The following is a 21746-nucleotide window of genomic DNA, read 5'->3' on the forward strand; positions in this document are numbered from 1 at the left end:
AACTATTTGAATATCTGGAATCTGAGGGTGCAAAAAAAAAATCTAAATATTGAGAAAATCGCCTTTAAAGTTGTCCAAATGAAGTTCTTAGCGATGCATATTACTAATCAAAAATTTGCTTTGATATGTTTACGGTTGAAAATTTACAAAATATCTTCATGAATCGATAATGTGACCCATACAATGTATTTTTTGGCTATTGCAACAATATACACATGCTACTTATGACACATATCAGCACTTTTTGTAATAAAATCAAGCTGACATGCATTCAGACAAGGTCTATACAAGTAGGATAAAATGTTGTCGTTTTATGAATATTTTTCATAAAAGCAAAGCAAAGTTGTTAGGTGTTTTAAATGCATGTATTTAATATTATTAATGAAATATTTATTGGTCAAAACTTGGTTTAATAATTTTATGTATGTTATGTATGCTGTTTTATCGGATTATTTGTCAGTTTCATAATTGTTTCACTGTTTATATTGTGCACAAATGTCTGTAATAGGCTACTATTCAAAAGTTTGGGGTTAGTAAGATTTTTTTGTTTTAATGAAATATTTTTATTCAGCAAGGATGCATTAGATTGATCAAAGGTGACATAAAATACTTATATAATGTTAACAAAATACTTCTATTTCATAATATTTCTACTTCAATTCAGCTTTGCCATTACAGGAATAAATTACATTTTAAAATAAATAATATTAATAATATTTCACAATATTACCCTTTTTCAAAAATATGCTTTATTAGCCTTCAGTAGGTCTCAATGATTTAATATCTGTTTTTACTTTGTATTTTTGATCAATATGAACAGCTACACTCTCAGAAAAAAAGTACAAACGCTGTTACTGGGGCAGTATCTTTTCAAAAGGTAGGCTACATTTGGTAACTTATTTACTCCTAAATGGTGCATATTGGTACCTTACAGATACACATTAGTACCTAAAGTATACATAATAGTACTAAATAGTACATATAAGTACCTTTTGAAAGGGTACCACCCTCGTGACAGCTGGTTGTATGTTTTTCTCTCTCTCTCTCTCTCTCTGAGAGTGTGCACAGTGGCTATATTTATGTTTTTTTATATGATGGATCACTATATTGAACACTGAACAGCATATATCATAATCCTTATTATAGTCTTCATAAGTATCTATTAATTGCTTCTAAATACAAGCTACTGTGCACAAAAATTTGTGCACCATAAACCAATAACAAAAGTAACTAATTTCTCATGCACAATAGAGCAAATTAATGTAGCACAAAAAATAACAACATAGCCATTATAAAAAGGATAGATTTATTTAGAATTAGTCGCAGAATTTGCAAAGAGTAATCCTTTGACAATGAATCATCATTCGAAAGGCAGAAATCAATATATATTTACTATATACTTCACAGACACAACACTGACATCAAGTAAAGGAAATCAGATACATTCAAGGTGAACAAAAAGACCGATGACTGATGAAACTAATTCCAGGTTTCTCAGTTTCAGGTTTGGATCTAAATAGTTTTTGGATTTGAGATTCTTTACTGACACGGTTTTAGACCAAAGTAGGTTTTATCTACAGCAAAATAAACAGGTCATTCAGCTACGATGTTCAAATCTACAGCAGTTCAAGCAATCAGTTCGGTTGTGAATGGAAAGCCTGGTGCACGTCAATGCCTTACGCTGTACTAGATGTTTTGGGTTATTTGTACATGGCTTTTTGAAGGTCTAGGGAAAATGAGCCAGTTCTACAGAACTATATTTAATACTAGTTCCAGAATATAGACATTTGCATTGCCTCCATGTAAAAGGATGCCTGTTTGAACCCGAAACAGCTGAAATGAACAAAAAACTCAGCATTCACAGGAAATGCCCATCGTTTTTTGTTGTTGATTGCATCTTGCTATAGAAACCTTAAACTCAGTCGAAAGAAGCATTCTTTGAAGACAGTCAGAGAACAGTTAGGAAATATAATCAGCAGTTTAAATTACAGCTCAAATGAATTCTGCTACATATAAAGTGCTTCGGTTTTTATTTCTCATGCCGTTAGGGCTTTGATTTTTTAGCAGTATTGGCTTATTCCTTTTGCCACACTGAGATTGAGATTCAAACGGCCCACCGATGTTGAAGAATACTCATGGGTTACAAGCCCTACTGTCCCGTACTGACTTGCAGAGGTGCGTTCGACAAATCAGAAAGGAAATAAGAGAGCGAGAGGAATGGCACTTGATGATGTCACCTCACACCTGTCATGGGCTTGACGATACTCATGGTATGACTCGGAGGAGAAGAAGGAGGACAGGGGGAAGTTGCATTTAACGTCTCTCGTATCCGAGCCATCTGACGGATTGAAAATGGATTTCCTAGACCTTTCTCTGGGATGGAGCCAGGGACGTGTCCTGGTGTGCTTGTCCAGTGAAGGTGGACCAACCTGGTCATGTTTCTAACTCTGCCCCGGCCAATGGAATGACAAACACGGTGATGTCATCACCGGAGCCAAGTCTCTCATTGGGCAGCCGCCAGCCTCGCTCCTTCAGGACTCCACGTGAGCCCATCAGGAGGTCTTGTGCTGCTAAAGTGTACCTTTAAAAACATGAAATGACAAACACGGCATCATCATTTGAACATTAAAGTAAATGCAAAATAACAATTGAGGGCCTTGGTGATGACAAACTGTACACTGACATCTACTGGTCTAACTACTACAACACACTCGATTCAGCCAATTATCAACTTATTTATTTAGCTTTCCTAAATATGCATAATTATATAAACTAACATTCAAAAATAGTTTTTTAAAGAAATTAATACTTTTATTCAGTAAGGATGCATTGATCAAAAGTGACAGAAAAGACATTTATAATGTTACACAAGATTCCTATTTCAAATAAATAAAACTATACATGTATGTATGTATATAGGCTTTATATTTAATTATATTGTATCTTATATTTAACAATTATTTTGTATTATATAATTATATTGTATCTAATAAAATATACAATTACATAAAAAATAAATATATAATAGAAATAATATACATAAAACAATTAAGAATGAATAAATCAAAATGTATTCTGCAAAAAATGTTGAAAAAATAAATAAATAAAAATTATCATGGTTTTTCTACAAAAATATTAAGCAGCACAACCGCATTGATACTTCAGCACAAATCAGCATATTAGAATGATGAAAATTCAGCTTTGCCATAACTTACAATTACTTTTTAAAATCTTAAATATTATAACAAAATATAAAATATTATTTTAAACTGCAATAACATTTCACAATATTACTGTTTTTACTATATTTCTGATCAAATAAAAGCTGCATCGGTAAGCATAAGAGACTTTAAAGACAAAAAAATCTACCAAACTCAAACTTTTGAACGGTAGTTAGTGTTGTTACATTTTATTATTTGCATTTAGAAAATTTTCGTGAATGTGCGGGTAAAATGTGTGCTGTCCATTATGTGATCAGTGATCTAGCACTTACCTCAAGAGATCATTGGGCTCACGACTAGACAAGAAAGTCGATACTGCATCGGCAACATCTCTGTCAGTTGTAACGTCCCATAGTCCATCACTACCCATGATCAGGACATCATCAGACCCATGTTTGTGCTCAGAGATCTTGTACACCTTGACCTGGGCATGAGATTATATTATTTTGATGCTGTTATGCTTCATATGCCATATACTTTTAATTTACACAAAAACAGGTTTAAAATAACATCTAATAAAACTTCTTGGGTGAACTGTCCATTTCAATCAAGAAGTGACTTAATAACTAGTAGCTAAATTACTATTTGAATGAGTAAATAAATGGCCTTGCATATAAATATCTAATAATGTACTCACTTCTGGGCAGCAGGATAGGAAAGGTTTGATATGAATGTTGGAGTTGTACACTTTCAAGTCGTGATCCCCTAAACCGCGCGTTACTCCAATAGTAGCCATGACTCGAGCCTAAGAGCACACAAACACACACTCACAGCTGGAGATTCATGTGCCATTAGTGCAAAAAGGTTCTTTTATATTCATGCAAACTTTATCAAACGAGACATTATTCTGGCCTACAACTGGCAGAACATTTTCGCAATTCCCATTTGCAACACCTCACTACTCCTGCTTTGTAATAAATAGCTGTGAAAACTGAGCGGAAAAAAGCTTCAGACACCTTCATCAGATTATATGTTAGGTCTGTAACAAATGTTACCGCTATGCAGCTTTAAATAAAATCCATTTACAGCACCTGGACCTTTTGAAGTTAAAAAGAAGCAGAATGATTCGCTTACCTTTTTCCCCTCCCCATAAATCAGCGGGAACTTGAGATCGTCTTCTACAATTGTCTTATATGCCCTGAATTAATAACAGGTAATGCTAATGAATGCAATAAAACCAAAGACTTCAACTTTTATATATATGTAAATAAAATAACAATACTGTATGTTATAAAATTAAGCCTGCTTTAGAATTACCAGCCAGTCATTGTGTGGTCTCTAAAAAGCATCTTCTTGCCGAGTTCACTGTGTTGGATACGTCTGGGGAATTCAATATGCGTAAACTCATTCCCAAGCAGCTCCGGTTTGAGGAAGCCCTAGACAAAAACAGCACAAACGCAATGGAAGGGTTACAGAATGGAAGATCTAATAGAAATGGAGCAGACATGATAAATGAATGAACAGGATTTAGAATGAAATGGAAATTATAATAGGACAATCACACCAGATGACGCACCAGGTACTGTAGCCGCTGTCTTTCACTTTCTGGTGTGAATTCATAGGACATTGGGATGACCTCACTGTTTCGGACAATTATGGCTCTGTGGGAAAATAACATTGGAAATTTTACAAGTGTTTCTAAGCCATTTATAAAAGACTGGATGATACTGTAAATAGTAAGTTACATATACTATTTACAGTTCCATACAGTACCTAATGCAATTATTTTCTCATTTATTGATAAAATCCCCTAGATTATCACCATTGCTAACTGTCACAGTCATTGAGTCACTTCTTTGCAAAATTAAGTGTGGTCTCTAAAAAGCATCTTCTTGCCGAGTTCACTGTGTTGGATACGTCTGGGGAATTCAATATGCGTAAACTCATTCCCAAGCAGCTCCGGTTTGAGGAAGCCCTAGACAAAAACAGCACAAACGCAATGGAAGGGTTACAGAATGGAAGATCTAATAGAAATGGAGCAGACACAGTAAATGAATGAACAGGGTTTAGAATGAAGCTAGAAATGGAATGGGAATTATATTAGGACAATAACACCAGATGACTCACCAGGTACTGTAGCCGCTGTCTTTCACTTTCTGGTGTGAATTCATTGGACACTGGGATGACCTCATTGTTTCGGACAATTATGGCTCTGTGGGGAAATTACATTGGGAATTTTACAAGTGTTTCTAAGCAGCAGTTTATAAAAGACTGGATGATACAGTCAATAGCAAGTTATATATGCTATTTACAGTTCCATACAGTACCTACTGCAGTTATTTTCTCATTTATTGCTCAAATCCCCAAGATTATCATTATGGGTAACTGTCACAGTAATTGAGTCATTTGGCCAACATCTTTGCAAAATTAACATGGAATGTACTGCTGCAATAACAGTAAAGCAGAAGACACATTGTCTCCTTAGAGACATATTTATGTAATCTTTTCATTTCAGGCAACAACAATTTCCTCCATATTTCATTAGACAGACATTTCAGTGTTTACTGAGGCAAATATAATACAATGTCCTTTTGTAACAAAAATACCTCACACTCAATAAACTCTTATGATATACAAGTTCACAGTTTAGAATTTGCATCTTGATAAGATTATGCTCGACATTCAACCTCACTGATTTTGTATACTAAGCTTTTTAACTAAAATATAAAGACCTTTTAGATTGCTAATGTAACATGCACATTTAAGGATAAGTCCTCCTACCTGCTGTCTCCAGCATTTGCTACATAGAGTTTCCCCAACAAGTGAATTACAATCAAGGCACAACAGCCGCCGGAGATGCTGTAAGATTCTTTCTCCTTCTCTATCAGGTCGTCCTATAGAGTGGGACACACAGACACAGACTCAGTTTTCTCTTCTGTTTGCTCACATCTGCACAACATTCAGCAAAATCACAATATGAATTCTATGTATAATGCCCAGTCTTGATGTTTAAACATCTGTGCCAGTAATATACAGATGGTAGGTCCAAAATACCTATGTAACATGAATTCATGTTTAAAATGTTAGTTAAATGTCTTAAAACTAAATCGAATGTTCATTGGCTGTGAACTGTGTGAACTGTCCAATAGCATTTTTAACTCAACTGGCAAAGAGGTAAAGAAACATAGCTGGCAAATGCTTTAGAGTTATGCACTTTAAATGTTGCACTTAAAATTATATACCAATTTATTATTTGCTGCATCTAACAACATGACTTCATGAATTCAATAATTTTTTTTTACTAATAAATAATTCAATAAATAGTTTTAAATATTTAAACAATGATTCATTTTTACATTAGCATTAAAAAAAAAAAAAGTAAATACATTGATCATTTATTTTATTATTGTAATGACACTAAATGCATTATAAATGTTGCACAATTATATATCAATTTATTCTTTCTTACATTTAATAACATTTAAACATGAATTAAATAATTGTTTCAAATGTTAATTTAAAAAATGATTAATTAATTTATTTGCAATTGTATTTTTGAATAAATTGATCATTTCTTTATTTAATTTTGAATTGGTACACCTAGTCCTCCATAAAAACATCCACAGGCTTCTCTTATCTTTTACAGTTCTCACCATCTGTCTGAAGGCGGTCTCTATGATCCCCATCACCAGGCTCTCCACACTGATGTCTTTCTCCATGTGGAACCGCGGCTCATCCAGGAGCCCATCCTGCTCCTCTCCATCTAGGCAGGCCCCTTTCTTCGCCTCAGCCTGGAAGGGGCTCCCGTTCTTGGTCAGACAGATAGGCGGAGGGTTGTTTTGATTTTCGAGAAGATGAGCCACATCACAAAGCCGATCACGGATGATAAGTTGGAGAAGTTTGGATGCCATGAGAGCAGCACCAGAGCCGGCGTGTCCATCAAACACTCCCCAGAAGTGCATGGGAATGCCTGTGGTGTCCTGAAGGGATGAGAAAGAGGACAAGGTGTCATTTCTGCACCATTAGTGGCATGAAACAGAATTGCACACTATGTCATTGTTCAAATAAACAGGAAACTTGTCTCATGCGATTGGGTATATTATATTAAACATTTAATAATAATATAACAAATATAACAACAACAATAATTTAAAAAATGTATATATAATTTAATATAATACACCCATCTGGATAAGTTTGGGACTGGCCTACCTGATTGATTCATTGATTGATTGATCGATTATTTATTTATTAGTAAGTAACAATTTAAATAAACTATATAAAAATATAATATATATAAAATTGAATGAAATTATATAAATTATAATATAAGTAAATGTATGTAAATAAATTTAAAAAAATACAACATTTATTTAGTCAGAATAAGCAAATGACTATCAGGTAGCGTATCCCAAACTTATGCAATTGGGTACATTATATTAAATATTTGATTATTTGAACAATTTATCTAGAATGAATGAATTTATTTAGTTATTTATTTGATTGTTTGTTTATATAATTGATTATTATTAGTAATGATTTATATAAATATATAAAATATAATATATATAATTTAATATATAAAAATATACAATATATATTATAAATATTATATAATATAATATAAAGAAATATATGCAAGTAAAAAAATATATATAATAATTATTATTATTATTTAGTCAGAATTACTTTTGAAAATATGCATTTTATTTTTATGCTTTTTAAGATGCTTCATAATGTTGTAGTTACAATTTCTACCAGTAGGGGGCTAATTGGATCATGCTAACTAGCTGAACCTTGACCTCTTGCTTCAAACAAACAGTGCAATGTTTTGAATGAACCACAATGTTTACACTCTTTAGGAGCTCAAAATACTAGTGGTTTACTTATAGCTGTCCTACAGCTGGAATAGGATAAAGTATTGTAAAAAAATAAAATAAAAAAAAATAAAAATGACACGCTTCCCCTTTAATAATTTGCCATAGCAAAAGCTAGAAGTAGCTAGTAGCAATTTAGAAAATGTTCGACAAAAAAAAAATATATATTTTTTTTTTTACACAATAGACCAATCAGTATCAAAAAGCAAAGATGGCACAATAACATGTAAAGCCTTTTCAAAACCACAGGGGGGCATCAGGACCCATTCCATAGCTTTCTAGAAACACTCTCCAATCTCAATTTCCTGTCATTACCTGTTGACGAGATTAACTCAGAGAGCTTACACTCGCTCAGTCATGTAAGATTGACAGCCAGCTGGGAAAGCCTGTGGCAGCAGCAAACGTTTGTGGCTGGATCTCTGATTCTAAAGAGCAAGAGGTCCAAGTCAAGTGAATATGTGGCCTTGCTATCCTTTTATCGGCCTGTTTGTCTGTATATAGATTCTTACAGACAGGCAGTGCAGCAGATGATAGGATGATGTAATTGATTTAGAGGAGTTGAGAGGGGTATTAAGTGGGGGAGGGCAACATCACGTGATGCAAGCAGAAGAGAAAGGAAGAGAGGAGAGAGGTCAGTGTCCTGGTTAACAACCTCGTGTGAGTAAACACTGCTGGAGATTACCAGTCCATTTCTGATTGTTGGAAACTACCTGCGATTCTGCAAATGAGATCTCGTCAATGAACTCAACTGTTTCTCGTACGCATTAATGAGATTAAATAGAGAGCAAATGTCTTCGCAACCATAACACAACATGATAGATAATAAAAGTCCCTGGCAACCATACAGCATCATGCTCAGAACACATTAGCAACACCCAAAATCTAGTTCTATACCTTTTACTGTCAACAAAACCAAATACAGATCAACCATTGCCTCATTTTTAAGTTGTCCTGTGCAATTTTACAAGTATATTAGATACTTGAACATAAGTGAGAAAGGTCAAAGTGGTCCTATTACTTGATTTAGTTTTTTTTGGGGTGTATTAGAATAGGTTTTCATGCTCAACTGTTCCAGAAACACATTATTTTTCATGTTTAACATTATTGCAGCACCCAGTCTGTCTCAAACACACCAATTACTTCTTGTTTCGATGAAGCCCCTCCCTCCGAAATACGAAATTTGTTCTGAGAGGTTAGCTGGCCCAGTTCGTTGTGATTGGCTAACCGCTTAGAGTGAGTTCTGTAAATGTTGCACCCTTATGGAGACATGGATGACATGCAGGGGAAAAAAAGTAAATCATGCGCACAATTTACTAATTTGTTACCTCGATTTACTAAAATGTGCGCACAATTTACTAATTCGTTTCCTTGTTTTAAGTAAATTGTGCCCACAAAATAATAATGTGTGCCCTCGTTTTAAGTAAACCATGTGCTCGATATAATTCGTTCCCTCGAATCGTGTGCACGAAATAATAATTAATTTCTACTTCCTGTCTGCATTCTCATAAACCGATGTAGATACCGCTCACTTAAAATGATTGCATGCAATTATGCGATTCCAACGAATTATTTTGTACACATGATTTACTGAATGAATAAATGAGGGAATGAATTATTAAATCGTGTGCACGATTTAGTAAACTGAGGGAACGTATTAGTAAACCGAGGGAAAGAATTAGTAAATCGTCCGCACAATTTAGTAAACTGAGGGAGCGAATTAGTAAATCATGCGTACAATTGACTTTTTTGTCCTGCATGTCACGTGTGGGGCTCCGTACACCCAAGCGTGATGCTCACGACCTGCTAAGTAAAACCAAAACATTTAGATCGCCATCTGGTTGCTGACTGCAGTATAGATCATAAACCCCGCCCTCTCCATGTAATTGAATGGGACGTGAGCCAAACTAAATCATCAAATTACACTTCAATTAAATTTTTCCCAAAGATGGTTTCGGTCATTTTTGGTGGTTCTTGCCATGCTAAAAAATAAGTTAAAGTGTTCATTTTTCTAACCAGTTTGCTTTTAGTTAGTTATTTAATGCCGTAAAAATGGGGTGTGGTGTCATGATTGTGAGCTTGCGATTGGGTCTGCAGGAGTGTGGGCGGGACTTTGATACTGCGGCTCCACCTCACAATCACTAAAGGCTGATTTATACGTCTGCGTCGGACCTACGCCGTAGCTTACGCATAGACGCACACCCATACGCCGTAGCCTGACATGCACCTCTCCAAAAATCTAACAGCGCGTCAATTCTACGCAGACCGCAAGCGCTGTGATTGGTCTGCAAGAACCCCTCCCTCCATATGTACTTGAGTTTTGTGTGTGTTTATGTGCACTTTAATATATTTTAATGTTACACCTTCTTATATAAAATAAAACAAAGCAAAGAACAAGTGTCTTATCATTTATTATACTACATAGCATTATACATCAGTAGTTGTCCGCAACAGACAATGTTGATTTGACAATGCCGTGGTACAAGTCCTTGTGCAGATTGAAAGAATGCCATCATCTCCTGTTCCGTTGTTGTCTCCTTTTTGTAGTTTTAAATAATGATTTAATGATCTGATATTTATTTGCCGCCGTCATGGCTATAATGCTTCTCCGACGAGCCGCTTCTTCTTCGGCTTTTGCCGTGGTACTGCGGGTTACACCAGCAACATGCAGACTAGCGGTTTGCATGTGTACTGCACGTTGACGCGGACAACGACGCAGAAGTATAAATGAAAACTGACGCATAGCCTACGGCGTAAAGGCTACAGCATAGGTACGACGCAGAAGTATAAATCAGCCTTAATGCGCAGTCAGGCTCCAAATGAATCACCACTGAGCAGACTCTGGCTCCAAATGCCGTCATTTTCGCAAGATGACAGCGGCCATACTGAGATGTTTTGCCTTCAGTGTTTGTCCACCTTAGGAAGGCCAAATAAAGGGGTTTTGGTGAACAAACAGCATCTCTTCGACATGGCGACAACATGCTACTAAAGCAGCTCTTCTTCGTTGTCTTCTCTAGCGAAGCTTGACCTGGCCTCACCCTATTTTTTGCAAAGTGCGCTGTAGTCTGAATGAGCTGTTTGTTGTAGTTCTTCAAAAGTGTTTACTGTTAAAGAGAATATCTCTTAGAATGGACTTTGAGCTTTGTAACATTGCAGATCTTTTTTATTCTCAAACAGCAACATTACACACTAACTAAAGTTTTAAAAAAGAGAAAACGCATAATAGGACCCTGTTAAGAGAGAGGAACGTAACGGGGAGGATTTCGTCAGATCGCACAATACCAAAGCCTCTGAACAGACGCCACAATCCTCCTTAATCAATTGTCAATGCAATATTATCTAAGAGGACGTTTTCCACTTTTTCACTGGATTACATGTTATTATGGGGTAAGACGGACGTAAGGGTCAGACTGCGGATGAGGATCAGAGAGATCAGTTTTATGCCCACATACAAACAAACACAAACACACTTTGAAGGTCACAAGTCCAGGATTGGTGAAAACTGCCTATACCACATCACATGATCAAAACTCTCACAAGGAAAAAAAGAAGTTTCACTTCAACATGCTTGCTGTGACACAAAGGCCTTTTGAATGTCAGCTTGTACTGGAAACTTCAGCTTCATTTATATCTAGATCAACAATTATGCAATGAAGCAAGAGATGCTGTTCTATATTTTGATGTAGTTTTGAATGATTGAGTTTCCCATGATAGCTATGAGCAGGGTACTGACCAATCAGCAACTAGAACCAGAACTATACATTTTATAACCTATTAAGGCACAAAACACAAACTCCACTTATGCAACTGAGTTAGCTGATGTTTATTGGTGGATTGGTGCATTTCTATGGAAGCCCGTTATTGCCACTGAATAAAAAAGAAAAAGGTAATTGCGACTTTTTATCTCACAATTCTGACATTTTTTTCTCAGAAATGCATGATGTAAATATAAACTTGCTAAAGTCAGAATTGCGAGATATAAACTCGCAACTCTACCATTTTTCGTGCAATTGTGAGTTTATATCTCACACTTCTGATTTCTTTTCTCATAACTGTGAGATATAAACTCGCAATTATGAGTTATAAAGTCCCATTCTGAGGTACAAAGGGACTATTTCCTTACAAATGCTAGTTTATAACATGCAATTTTGACTTTATAACTCAGAATTATGAGTTTATATCACTCAATTTAAAAAAAAAAGTCAGAATTGTGAGATGTAAACTCGCAATTGCGAGAATAAAAGTCTGAATTGTCAGTATGCTTGTTATTTTACCTTTCATAATGATCACCAAGGGGTTCGGTTTAAAATTGAACTTTGGTCAATTTCAAGAACTTTTTTGTTCTGTAATGTAGTTTCAAAATGCCAGGCCTTCCAAGTATATCTGGATTTTCTTTAAATTTAGATTAGGTTTCAGCAACAGATGCCTGTGAGTTCAGTGCTCCATCAGCAAGCTAAATCTTTCATAATCTTACCTGAGACCAGTTTTGCCCAGTTCAGTTGATCCACAACAGTTCCATTAAAAAGTAGATTAGGGATCTTTTTTATAGATGTTTCAGTGGATTCATAAATATTGATACCAAGAATTGAAGCGCCGTGAAGACTCGCATTACCATTGATTTCAATAGAGTTTGGCGTTAGCAATATTTTCATGCAAACAACATTCTACATCCTGCATTGGTCTTTTCAGGATGTAATGTCTAAAACGTACTTACCCCACTGTCCTCCAGTAACATGGAGCAGCGCTGCTGCTTACTACTCATCTTCCTGATATACAGCAGCTCACAGGAAGCCTGGTCTTCATTCAGCATGCTCTTCCCAGCATTAATCACCCTGAAAGAGAGACCAAATCACTTAATCATTTATTAAAAAACAGTAATATTGTGAAATATTATTACAATTTAAAGTAACTACTTTCTATTTGAGTATATTTTAAAATGTAATTTATTCCTTTGATGCAAAGCTGAATTTTCAGCATCATTACTCCAGTCTTTAGTGTCACACGATCCTTCAGAAATCAGTCTAATATGCTGCTCAAGAAACATTTCTTATTATTATCAGTATTGAAAACAGTTGTGCTGCTTAATTTCTTTTCAAAACCATTATACTTTTTTCAGGATTTTTTGATGAATAGAAAGTTCAAAAGAACAGCATTTATTTATATATTATTTTTCATTATACTAAGTTGGAAAGAGTTATCTTTAAAGGGTTAGTTCACCCAAAAATGAAAATTAGGCTGTGTTTTACTCACCCCCGAGGCATCCTAGGTGTATATGACTTTCTTCTTTCAGACGAATCCAGTCGGAGTTATATAAAAAAATTGTCTTTGATCTTTCAAGCTGTTTAATGCCACTCAGCGGGTGTTGCATTGCTTCAGTCCAAAAGAACTTAAATAAAAATCGCCCATCCATAAAAAAAAGTGTCTCACACGGCTCCGGGGGGTGTGAGACACTTTTTTTATGGATAGGTGATTTTTATTTAAGTTCTTTTGGACTGAAGCAATGCAACACCCGCTGAGTAGCATTAAACAGCTTGAAAGATCAAAGACAATTTTTAATATAACTCCGACTGGATTCGTCTGAAAGAAGAAAGTCATATACACCTAGGGTGCCTCGGGGGTGAGTAAAACGCAGCCTAATTTTCATTTTTGGGTGAACTAACCCTTTAAACAGTCTAAATGATGCTACCGTATGGAGCTTTAAAATGTAAGGATTTCATTTACCACAGAAGAGAGGGAAAAGAGTATCCCAGAATGACACAGTAATCTGACCCACCAGGCAGAGCTGGTCTGGTCTAGCAAACCTGATCCATATATGAGGGCATAAAGTGAGAGATTAATAGATTTTACACTAGAGTATAAAAGAACAAAAGATGTCAGAGGGTTCGTGATCAGTGCTACACTGCAATTCTGCACAGTATAGTCTCATAAATTGTAGTATAAAAAAGTGTATGTTCTGTAATGATAAGAAAAACATGTAAAGTTTGCCTCAGCTGCAAGCATGAAAAAAAATTATGGTTTCACATAGAGACCAGGTAATGTATGATGCAGTGAGCGACACAATGACCTTTGCTGTTTGCCGCAACCATGCATCAAAAATAAACAGCTAAACAATTCCATTGCCATAGGGACACAATAATAGTTTAGTAGTTTATAATATTTCTGTACTAGCAGGTTCTATGTAATTTGTATAACTATAACTATCTGTATTATACAATATATATATATATATATATATATATATCTAGAGAAAAAAAACATTTTATAGCTTTTTTTATTGTGCCTGTCTTGAATAGTCTAACAGATCCAAAAGCAGTAATATTTATTGGAAATTACTGAACAATAAGCCCATGTCCCTATTTGTAGGTGCAACTAATTGAGTTCAATTAAAATAATAACTTTCAGATTTGAGAACACCTATTATGCAGCTAAATAGCACTTCTAGTATGACGACAGCTTAACATGAAGAGAAATATAATGCCATTATTTCCCAAATCTTAATTATAAAAAGCCATTCTCTTCCTAATCTGCTGAGAGCAGTAAGATGCTTCAGGCCACAGTCATGACCCAGCAGACCTGACGAGATATTTAGAAATGTTAGAGGTCTTTTCTTCACAAGTCTGTGACTATTACTCAATATTTCTTCTACAAATGGAACACTAAGCAGTTCAAAAGTCCAGACTGATTATTTAAGCTCTGACAATAGAAAATAGTCATAAGCTTTACCAGAAAGCAGGCCAGTCTTAGGTAAAACAACAGTACTTGTGTCAAACAAGTTGACACATCATCTAAATTAAAAATGCTAATGATTTTTAAACAATATAGCCATAATAAGTATAATATTACATTAATTGTAATGTATCGATATCGATTTTCTGTAAAGCTGCTTAGAAAAGCACAATACAAATAAATGTAAACTGAATTATGCTACACATGGTTTTACATTCAGATTCAGCTGATAAAGTCCCACTATAAGCTCCTTTCAAAAGAGGAAGTGTCTCCTTGCAGCAAGTTCCTTCTTCTGAAGTCACTTCACTTCTGCCACATTAGGTTTCAAAACAGTACAATTTCTTTAAATGAAAGTAACACTTAAAATGGAAAATTGTGATTTTCAAGAGAAGCACAACCATACGTGTACTGTAAAGGAAGCAGAACTGTCACTGTCTGTGGAAAATACAGAGTAGAGCAATGAGCTAAAGCCACAAACTGAACTGTTTATTAGCAAGGCTTTTACACCAGACAACAAAAGTCACAACTAGCATTTCCTGTCTCGGGTGACTTTGGTTAACTGACAATGGATTTCTTTCTTTAGAAGAGCAGTCAGTATTCCTCGTGTTAATCTTCTGAAGGATCCCCATTTCTAACATTAGAAAGGGGCTGAAGTTCATATTTATGAACATGTCAGCATGATGTTAACAGTTTGTGCAGCACACATTTAGTGCAAATTGATTTGTGAATCAGAATCAGAATCAGAATGAGCTTTATTGCCAGGTATGTTTACACATACGAGGAATTTGTTTTCATGACAGAAGCTTCCACAGTGTAACAGGATGACAGTGACAGAACAAAAAAACACAGATAATAAAAAATACAAATAAATAAAAAATAAAATAATAATAAAAAAAATAAAAGTAGAACAAGTAAAATAAGGAATAAAAAAATATACAAATCGACAATTGTATGTACAGGTATAGAACAATAGACAGTTGTATGTACAGGTATATTATGTGCAAATTGAAATGTAGACTGAGTATGTACAGAAACTGATATAAGATGTTACAGTCTCTGTGAACCCATCACAATCAAAAAAAAAAAAAAATGAAGGTTTGGCTGGTTAGCATGGGCCTACTGGTGGAATGGTAGAACTACAGGAAAAAACATTTCTCTCCATTGACGGCTATTCAAAAATATTTGTATATTTTGAAAAATATTTCTTAGAAACATCGCAAATTTTGGTAGATTTTTTTCGCTAGTGAATATATTATGATTTTACTGAGGGATTGATTACATGGCATTTTTAAAACTGAACCCAGAATGTTGTGCACTAAATAGTAAATTCCAAATGAAAACAATATCATGTTTCTTCATATCAAAAAGTCAAGGTTTGGCTGGATAGCATGAACCAGTTAGCCTGCTGGGGGAATGGTAGAATTACAGGAAAAAAACATTTCTCTCATTGACGGCTATTCTAAATTAGTCGTATATTATGAAAAAAATGAAATATTTCCTAGAAACATATAAAATCATACATTTGGGTAGATGTTTTGCTAGTGTGAACATATTATGATTTTACTGAGTGATTAATTACATGGCATTTAAAAAAAACTGAAGCTGGTATTGTGTGTAACTACCAAATGAGAACAATATCATGTTTCACATCATTGATCTGACACTCTCAGAAGAGTTTCAATAATGCAGTGCATCTTCAGGCTAGACTATATAAACATAACGTCTTCATTTAACGACATTCAAATGTCCATTTTATCAGTCACATACACTGAGTTTGCATAATCTTTGTCACACAGGAAATGTGTGCTCAACAAATATCCTTCCTCATGCGATAAAAATGACTGCAGAGTATTCTTAATCAAACCCAATAATCACTTTCTGTGTCTTTTTAAAGGAAGATTACTATGTGCATTATATAATTGTGTATAGTTTTATCTTCACATAGCTGTGAGCTCGCAGGATACAGCTTCAATATAACTCGAAAAACCCGATGAGCAATTCTTCACCTCCACCCACTGTGTTTAAGAATAGAGAATAAATGAAATCCTTTTTATGGCACCGTGTATCTTGACTTGTGCCTGCTGACTTAGTCAGTTGTCAAGTAGATTAAGAAATCTAAAAGGCAGAGAAACGAAAGTATATCCCATTATTTGGATAATTAATATTGTTTGCACTGACCACTCCTTCAATAGCCACACAGAAATGTGTCACATAAACTGTTTAGGTCAAACTGAAATGATTTTTGAATGGGATTCTTCAATGCAAAAGTGCATGTTTTCAAAACTGACTAGGTTTTACCATACAAATTAAACAAAGAGCAGTGTAAAATGCTAATTAAAGCACTGTCGCTTAAGATATCAAAACTGAAATATGAAAGGGAAAAAAATCCAGATAAACAAGTCTAACTCCCTAATTGACTAGTTGGATGTTGTGTGACTGAATGACTATCAACCCATCCCTAATCAAAACCAAACATTATTCACTTGCAGTCATACATTTATTGACAGGAACTCATGTATTGTGGCGTGGGTGCTTGCTGCAGCAGGAATCTGTTTAACTTTGCCAGCTTGGCAACACCATGTTCATAGAAAGCCAATCTCCTTGATCCACAGTGGATAACTTAGCAATATCTTATAGATAATAAGTGTGTGCGTGTGTGTGTGTGTGTGAGAGATTAAGAGTAAAAAACAGGAGTTGGGCAATCTGAGGAGTCTACAGTGCTGCCATTAATCTAAAGTCTTAAGAGTCTGTCAGAATTTAAAAGGGACTTTTCACTCTCATGTTGTTACAAACCTGTATGAATTTAATTCTTTTCGGGAACAGAAAAGGAAAAAAGAATTGAATTCTGAAGAATTGTGCTGGTTGCAATTACAATGAAACTTCAAAAAGAGTGCAAAAGCACTACAAGGTATTATAAAATATTATTTCGTGCTGTAGTTTTATGAAGCCTTACAATAGCATGTGTGAGAAACAGATATTTAAACTGTTATTCACTGGAAACTTTATTTTGACTATAAAAGAAGCAGTTGATTCATTTTACAACACCATTTTGAATTATTAATTTACGAATCTAACTGATCTGACTCTCAACCCACCGATTCAGTGATCGGGTTAACAGCTCATCTCAGGATAAGATTATCAATAGACTTTAGTCAGGATAGAGCCATATTTCATTTTTGACAGGAATGAAAACGAGGCTGTGAGTAACAGAAGTCCAGTGCATTCAATGGATACTGTTATTTAACAACATAATGACGATTGTTCATTTAAAGGGGTCATATGATGCGATTTCAATTTTTCCTTTCTCTTTGGAGTGTTACAAGCTCTTGGTGCATAAAGAAGATCTGTAAAGTTGCAAAGACTAAAGTCTCAAATCCAAAGAGATATTCTTTATAAAAGTTAAGTCAACCACGCCTACCTAAAACGGCTCGTTCTAACACACCCCCACGCAGGCCTCCGCTCACTCAAGGCCACGGTGTGTAACGCTTTTTCGTTGTGAAAGCAAAACTACTTTGTTTGGCCTTCAAAAGAGGACAAGACTAGAAATCAGTGGTTAAGTTGTATTTACTCATATGACCCCTTTAAGGACATGTCTTTCAGAAAAAGCTTTCAGTAAACAAATACTCCATAAACTGTTTTGGGAGTTAAAATTACATGATCTAGGACAGGGCTGCCCAAACTCGGTCCTGGAGGGCCGGTGTCCTGCAGAGTTTAGCTCCAACTTGCCTCAACACACCTTTAAGTTTCTAGTATGCCTAGTAAGAGCTTGATTAGCTGGTTCAGGTGTGTTTAATTGGGGTTGGAGCTAAACTCTTCAGGACACCGGCCCTCCAGGACCGAGTCTGGGCAGCCCTGATCTAGGACCTTTATATAGTGCATGCCTTTGTAAAAATTGCCTCATAGCCTTGTTTTCGTCCATGTTAAATTCGATAAGGCGTCTAACCTGATTATGGTCTATGAAGATTGTATTTTGGTGTATTTAGTCTGTCTTCAAAACATATCACAGAAGATACATAGAACACTTCCATGATACTTTTATGGTGCTATTGCATCTTCTTTACAGCTTCAGTTCTCAATTAATTGGAATTGCATGGTAAACGGCTAGTATACAATCTTTTGTTTTTCTAGTTGCATATTTTATTCTGATATACATCACATTAGAACTAAAAATTATTGTGACGACTGTTTCATGTGGACTTAAACTTGCTGCTCAAAATTATCACTATCAATGTCCGCTAAAACCTTTTGTATTTACCTTTACCTTTGTTTGTTAGCGTGTGTGTAAGAACATGCTAAAGCGACCAGCTACAAAGTCTGTTTGTTTCGACACTTGCGAGAATGCACTCAGTTTCAACTGCTGTCATCACATGGCCTCAAACAAAGTTCTCCTCTTGTACTGTAGTTAATAATAGATTAAATAACCAGAGGCTAACAGGGCTTATTTCAGTAACAGGGCCTGTTCTCTCTCAGTCTCTCTTCCTTCAGATAGCTCCTCCACACACTGGGCTCAGAGAAGGACTATGTTACATAAATATTCAAATTTTTCCAAACAACCTAACATTATATTCATTAATGGCATGACTCAAAGACTGCATCATCATCCTGGCTTTAATCTTGGCCACCGTTTGCAAGTATGGCCTTGATCTTCACTCAACAGACCACGCCTGATGAAAGTCAGGGTTCCCATCCCTTTTGACCATGACTTTTCTGACTTAATACTTTTCTATGACTTAAAGGCAGGGTATGTGATTTTTCAAAAACACTTTAGAAAACTGATTCGGGCCGAATCGCAAAACAAACTTGTAGCCAATCAGCAATAAGGGGCGTGTCTACTCGTGATGTGGAGGAGAGCGCGTTCAGTGCATGGGACGGACATTAGCCGAGCCGAGCGACAGAAATAATTTTTGTTAATAAAATTACTAGAAAATCTTATAAGTTGATAATGCTTTATAGCATTTATAACATAAGCATATGCTACAGTTAACATTCGCAGTTACTTATTTTTGACCAATAGCCTGCCAGTTTGCTTCCATTTTTCATTAAAAATTAATTTTCCCAACTAGGAAAGTTGTAAGACCTAAGATTTCCCTTTTAATTACAACCGTAATACGTGCGCTTATCATGACCAGAATGCAGCAATATCATATAGGGCCTTAGTGCCCCAATGCATCACTGGAACCCGGGACAATTCTCCCAGGTGTCTCCCTCTGCTCTGACAACAGCCCTGAAGCTGAGCATAACCAGAGTAATGCACAACGACTAAAGAAATTCCCATTCAAGATGTACTTTTAGGCCTGGAATCAGGCATTTGCAGGTTTTTAACACTGTGTGTTCTCTCAGCTGCACAGGCAGTGGGAATGCACTGTATACTGTGGTACACTCTACTTTCAGTACTGTGGTAAAGATGCATTCAATGAGTGCTACAATATCCTAAGGATATAAGCTACGCGTATAACCTGACATATGCATCATTTTCGTGTTTAAATGTAATGATTAGTTCAGCAAACTGTAAGCTACGTCATCAGTGCATAACGCATTCGGGTGAAAACATTCCAACAGACTCTAGAACGCTTGGAGGAGGAGGAGGATGATGAGGATAAGCCATTGCCCTTGGTTAGGCGTGACATAGCCTATAACCTTCCTGGGCAATGACGTCACTACAGCCGTATCGTTTTTAACCCACAATTGATTTATTATGCGCGTCTTAGTCCCCAGACCCGGCCCTGCTCTAGAACGCTTGGAGGAGGAGGAGGATGATGAGGATAAGCCATTGCCCTTGGTTAGGCGTGACATAGCCTATAACCTTCCTGGGCAATGACGTCACTACAGCCGTATCGTTTTTAACCCACAATTGATTTATTATGCGCGTCTTAGATAAAAACGCACGACTCACTCCGCGTATCCCGTTCGCCAGGGCAGCCTGCTGTCTCTCTTGAGCGCGATGACCGGTCTGGACGCGTGCTCGGTGGAGTACTGCAGCAGCTCCGGTGTCAGGTCCAGAAACTCGGGTCTGCTGTAGGGGAAGCGCGGCGGCAGCCCGTCAGTGCCGCCGTTCTGCGCGGTTCCGTGCTGCTGCTGCTGATGGTGGTGGTGGCCGTGCGGGATAATTCCGCCCACCAGCGAGGACATGGCATTTTTTACTTTGCTTATCATCGCAATAAAATATGTGACATCAGCGGCGCGCGAGGAACGGTAATCTTATTAACGATGCGACCCTATACGAGTCCAGTGGCAAAAACAAAACGCACAAACGCGTACAGTGGTTCAGTCACAATGCAGGAAGCGATTGACCCCATGTGACGATTTGACAGAGAATGTTTTCCTCATCGAAAAAAATCCTCTCCCTGCAGAGCGTGTATCATCATCCGAGAGACTTATATCCGCCTATAGCACGGAAGATGGGAGTGCTGTACACTATAGCACTCTCAGCCGACCATCCAGTGAATGTACACAGCGTCCACTGAGTTATACCATGACTTTCAGGGGGGCTTATATTTTACAAGGATTTTCGTCTTTTCAATTAATTTTATAATAATAATAATAATAACAACAACAAAATATTAATAGATAATCTACCAACAAATGTTTTACATGTTTTTATTAATATTTACATTATCATTATTTTCATATTTATTAATTAAAACATTAATAAAACAAATTTTGTTTTTGTAATATATATACTTTTTTTTACATGTTTTATTGATATTTACATTATTAATATTTTCATATTTATTAATTTTGAAATTAATTAATGTTTTTTAATTGTTTCTGTCTTTTCAAGGATAATAATAATAATAAAATGTAAATTTAAGGTTAATTTCAGGATGAAATCTGTCAAGGTTCTCACAATTGTCGTTAGCGCAGTATAAATTAATAATTTTAAAAATAATTAATTTAATTAATTTTCATTAATAAAAACAGGTAAAAAAAAATTGTTTTATATATATATAAATATATATATATATACTGGGCGATTTTTTTTTAA

General features: G+C 35.7%; 1 protein-coding gene across 2 annotated transcripts in view; it reads right to left on the reverse strand.

Annotated features, from left to right (window-relative positions):
• Nucleotides 1-1291: 1291 nt before the first annotated feature.
• Nucleotides 1292-21746, reverse strand: part of LOC107729744 (protein phosphatase 1H-like) — a 21499-nt gene continuing 1044 nt past the window's right edge. The window contains exons 1-10 of one of the 2 annotated variants that reach the window (XM_016540419.1): nucleotides 20655-21150; nucleotides 12750-12867; nucleotides 6815-7141; nucleotides 5943-6055; nucleotides 4738-4822; nucleotides 4479-4597; nucleotides 4296-4359; nucleotides 3859-3966; nucleotides 3494-3645; nucleotides 1292-2581 (exon numbers count right to left, since the gene is read on the reverse strand). In XM_016540419.1, the coding sequence (XP_016395905.1) occupies nucleotides 2434-2581; nucleotides 3494-3645; nucleotides 3859-3966; nucleotides 4296-4359; nucleotides 4479-4597; nucleotides 4738-4822; nucleotides 5943-6055; nucleotides 6815-7141; nucleotides 12750-12867; nucleotides 20655-20914 (1494 nt within the window). In that variant the 5' untranslated portion in view covers nucleotides 20915-21150 and the 3' untranslated portion in view covers nucleotides 1292-2433. Of the gene's footprint in view, nucleotides 2582-3493; nucleotides 3646-3858; nucleotides 3967-4295; nucleotides 4360-4478; nucleotides 4598-4737; nucleotides 4823-5942; nucleotides 6056-6814; nucleotides 7142-12749; nucleotides 12868-20654; nucleotides 21151-21746 lie in introns of those variants that run through there. The other variant, XM_016540418.1, reaches the window with a different exon arrangement.

Source organism: Sinocyclocheilus rhinocerous, unplaced genomic scaffold (assembly GCF_001515625.1).
Source record: "Sinocyclocheilus rhinocerous isolate Xijiao unplaced genomic scaffold, SAMN03320098_v1.1 scaffold218, whole genome shotgun sequence".
NCBI lineage: Eukaryota > Metazoa > Chordata > Actinopteri > Cypriniformes > Cyprinidae > Sinocyclocheilus > Sinocyclocheilus rhinocerous.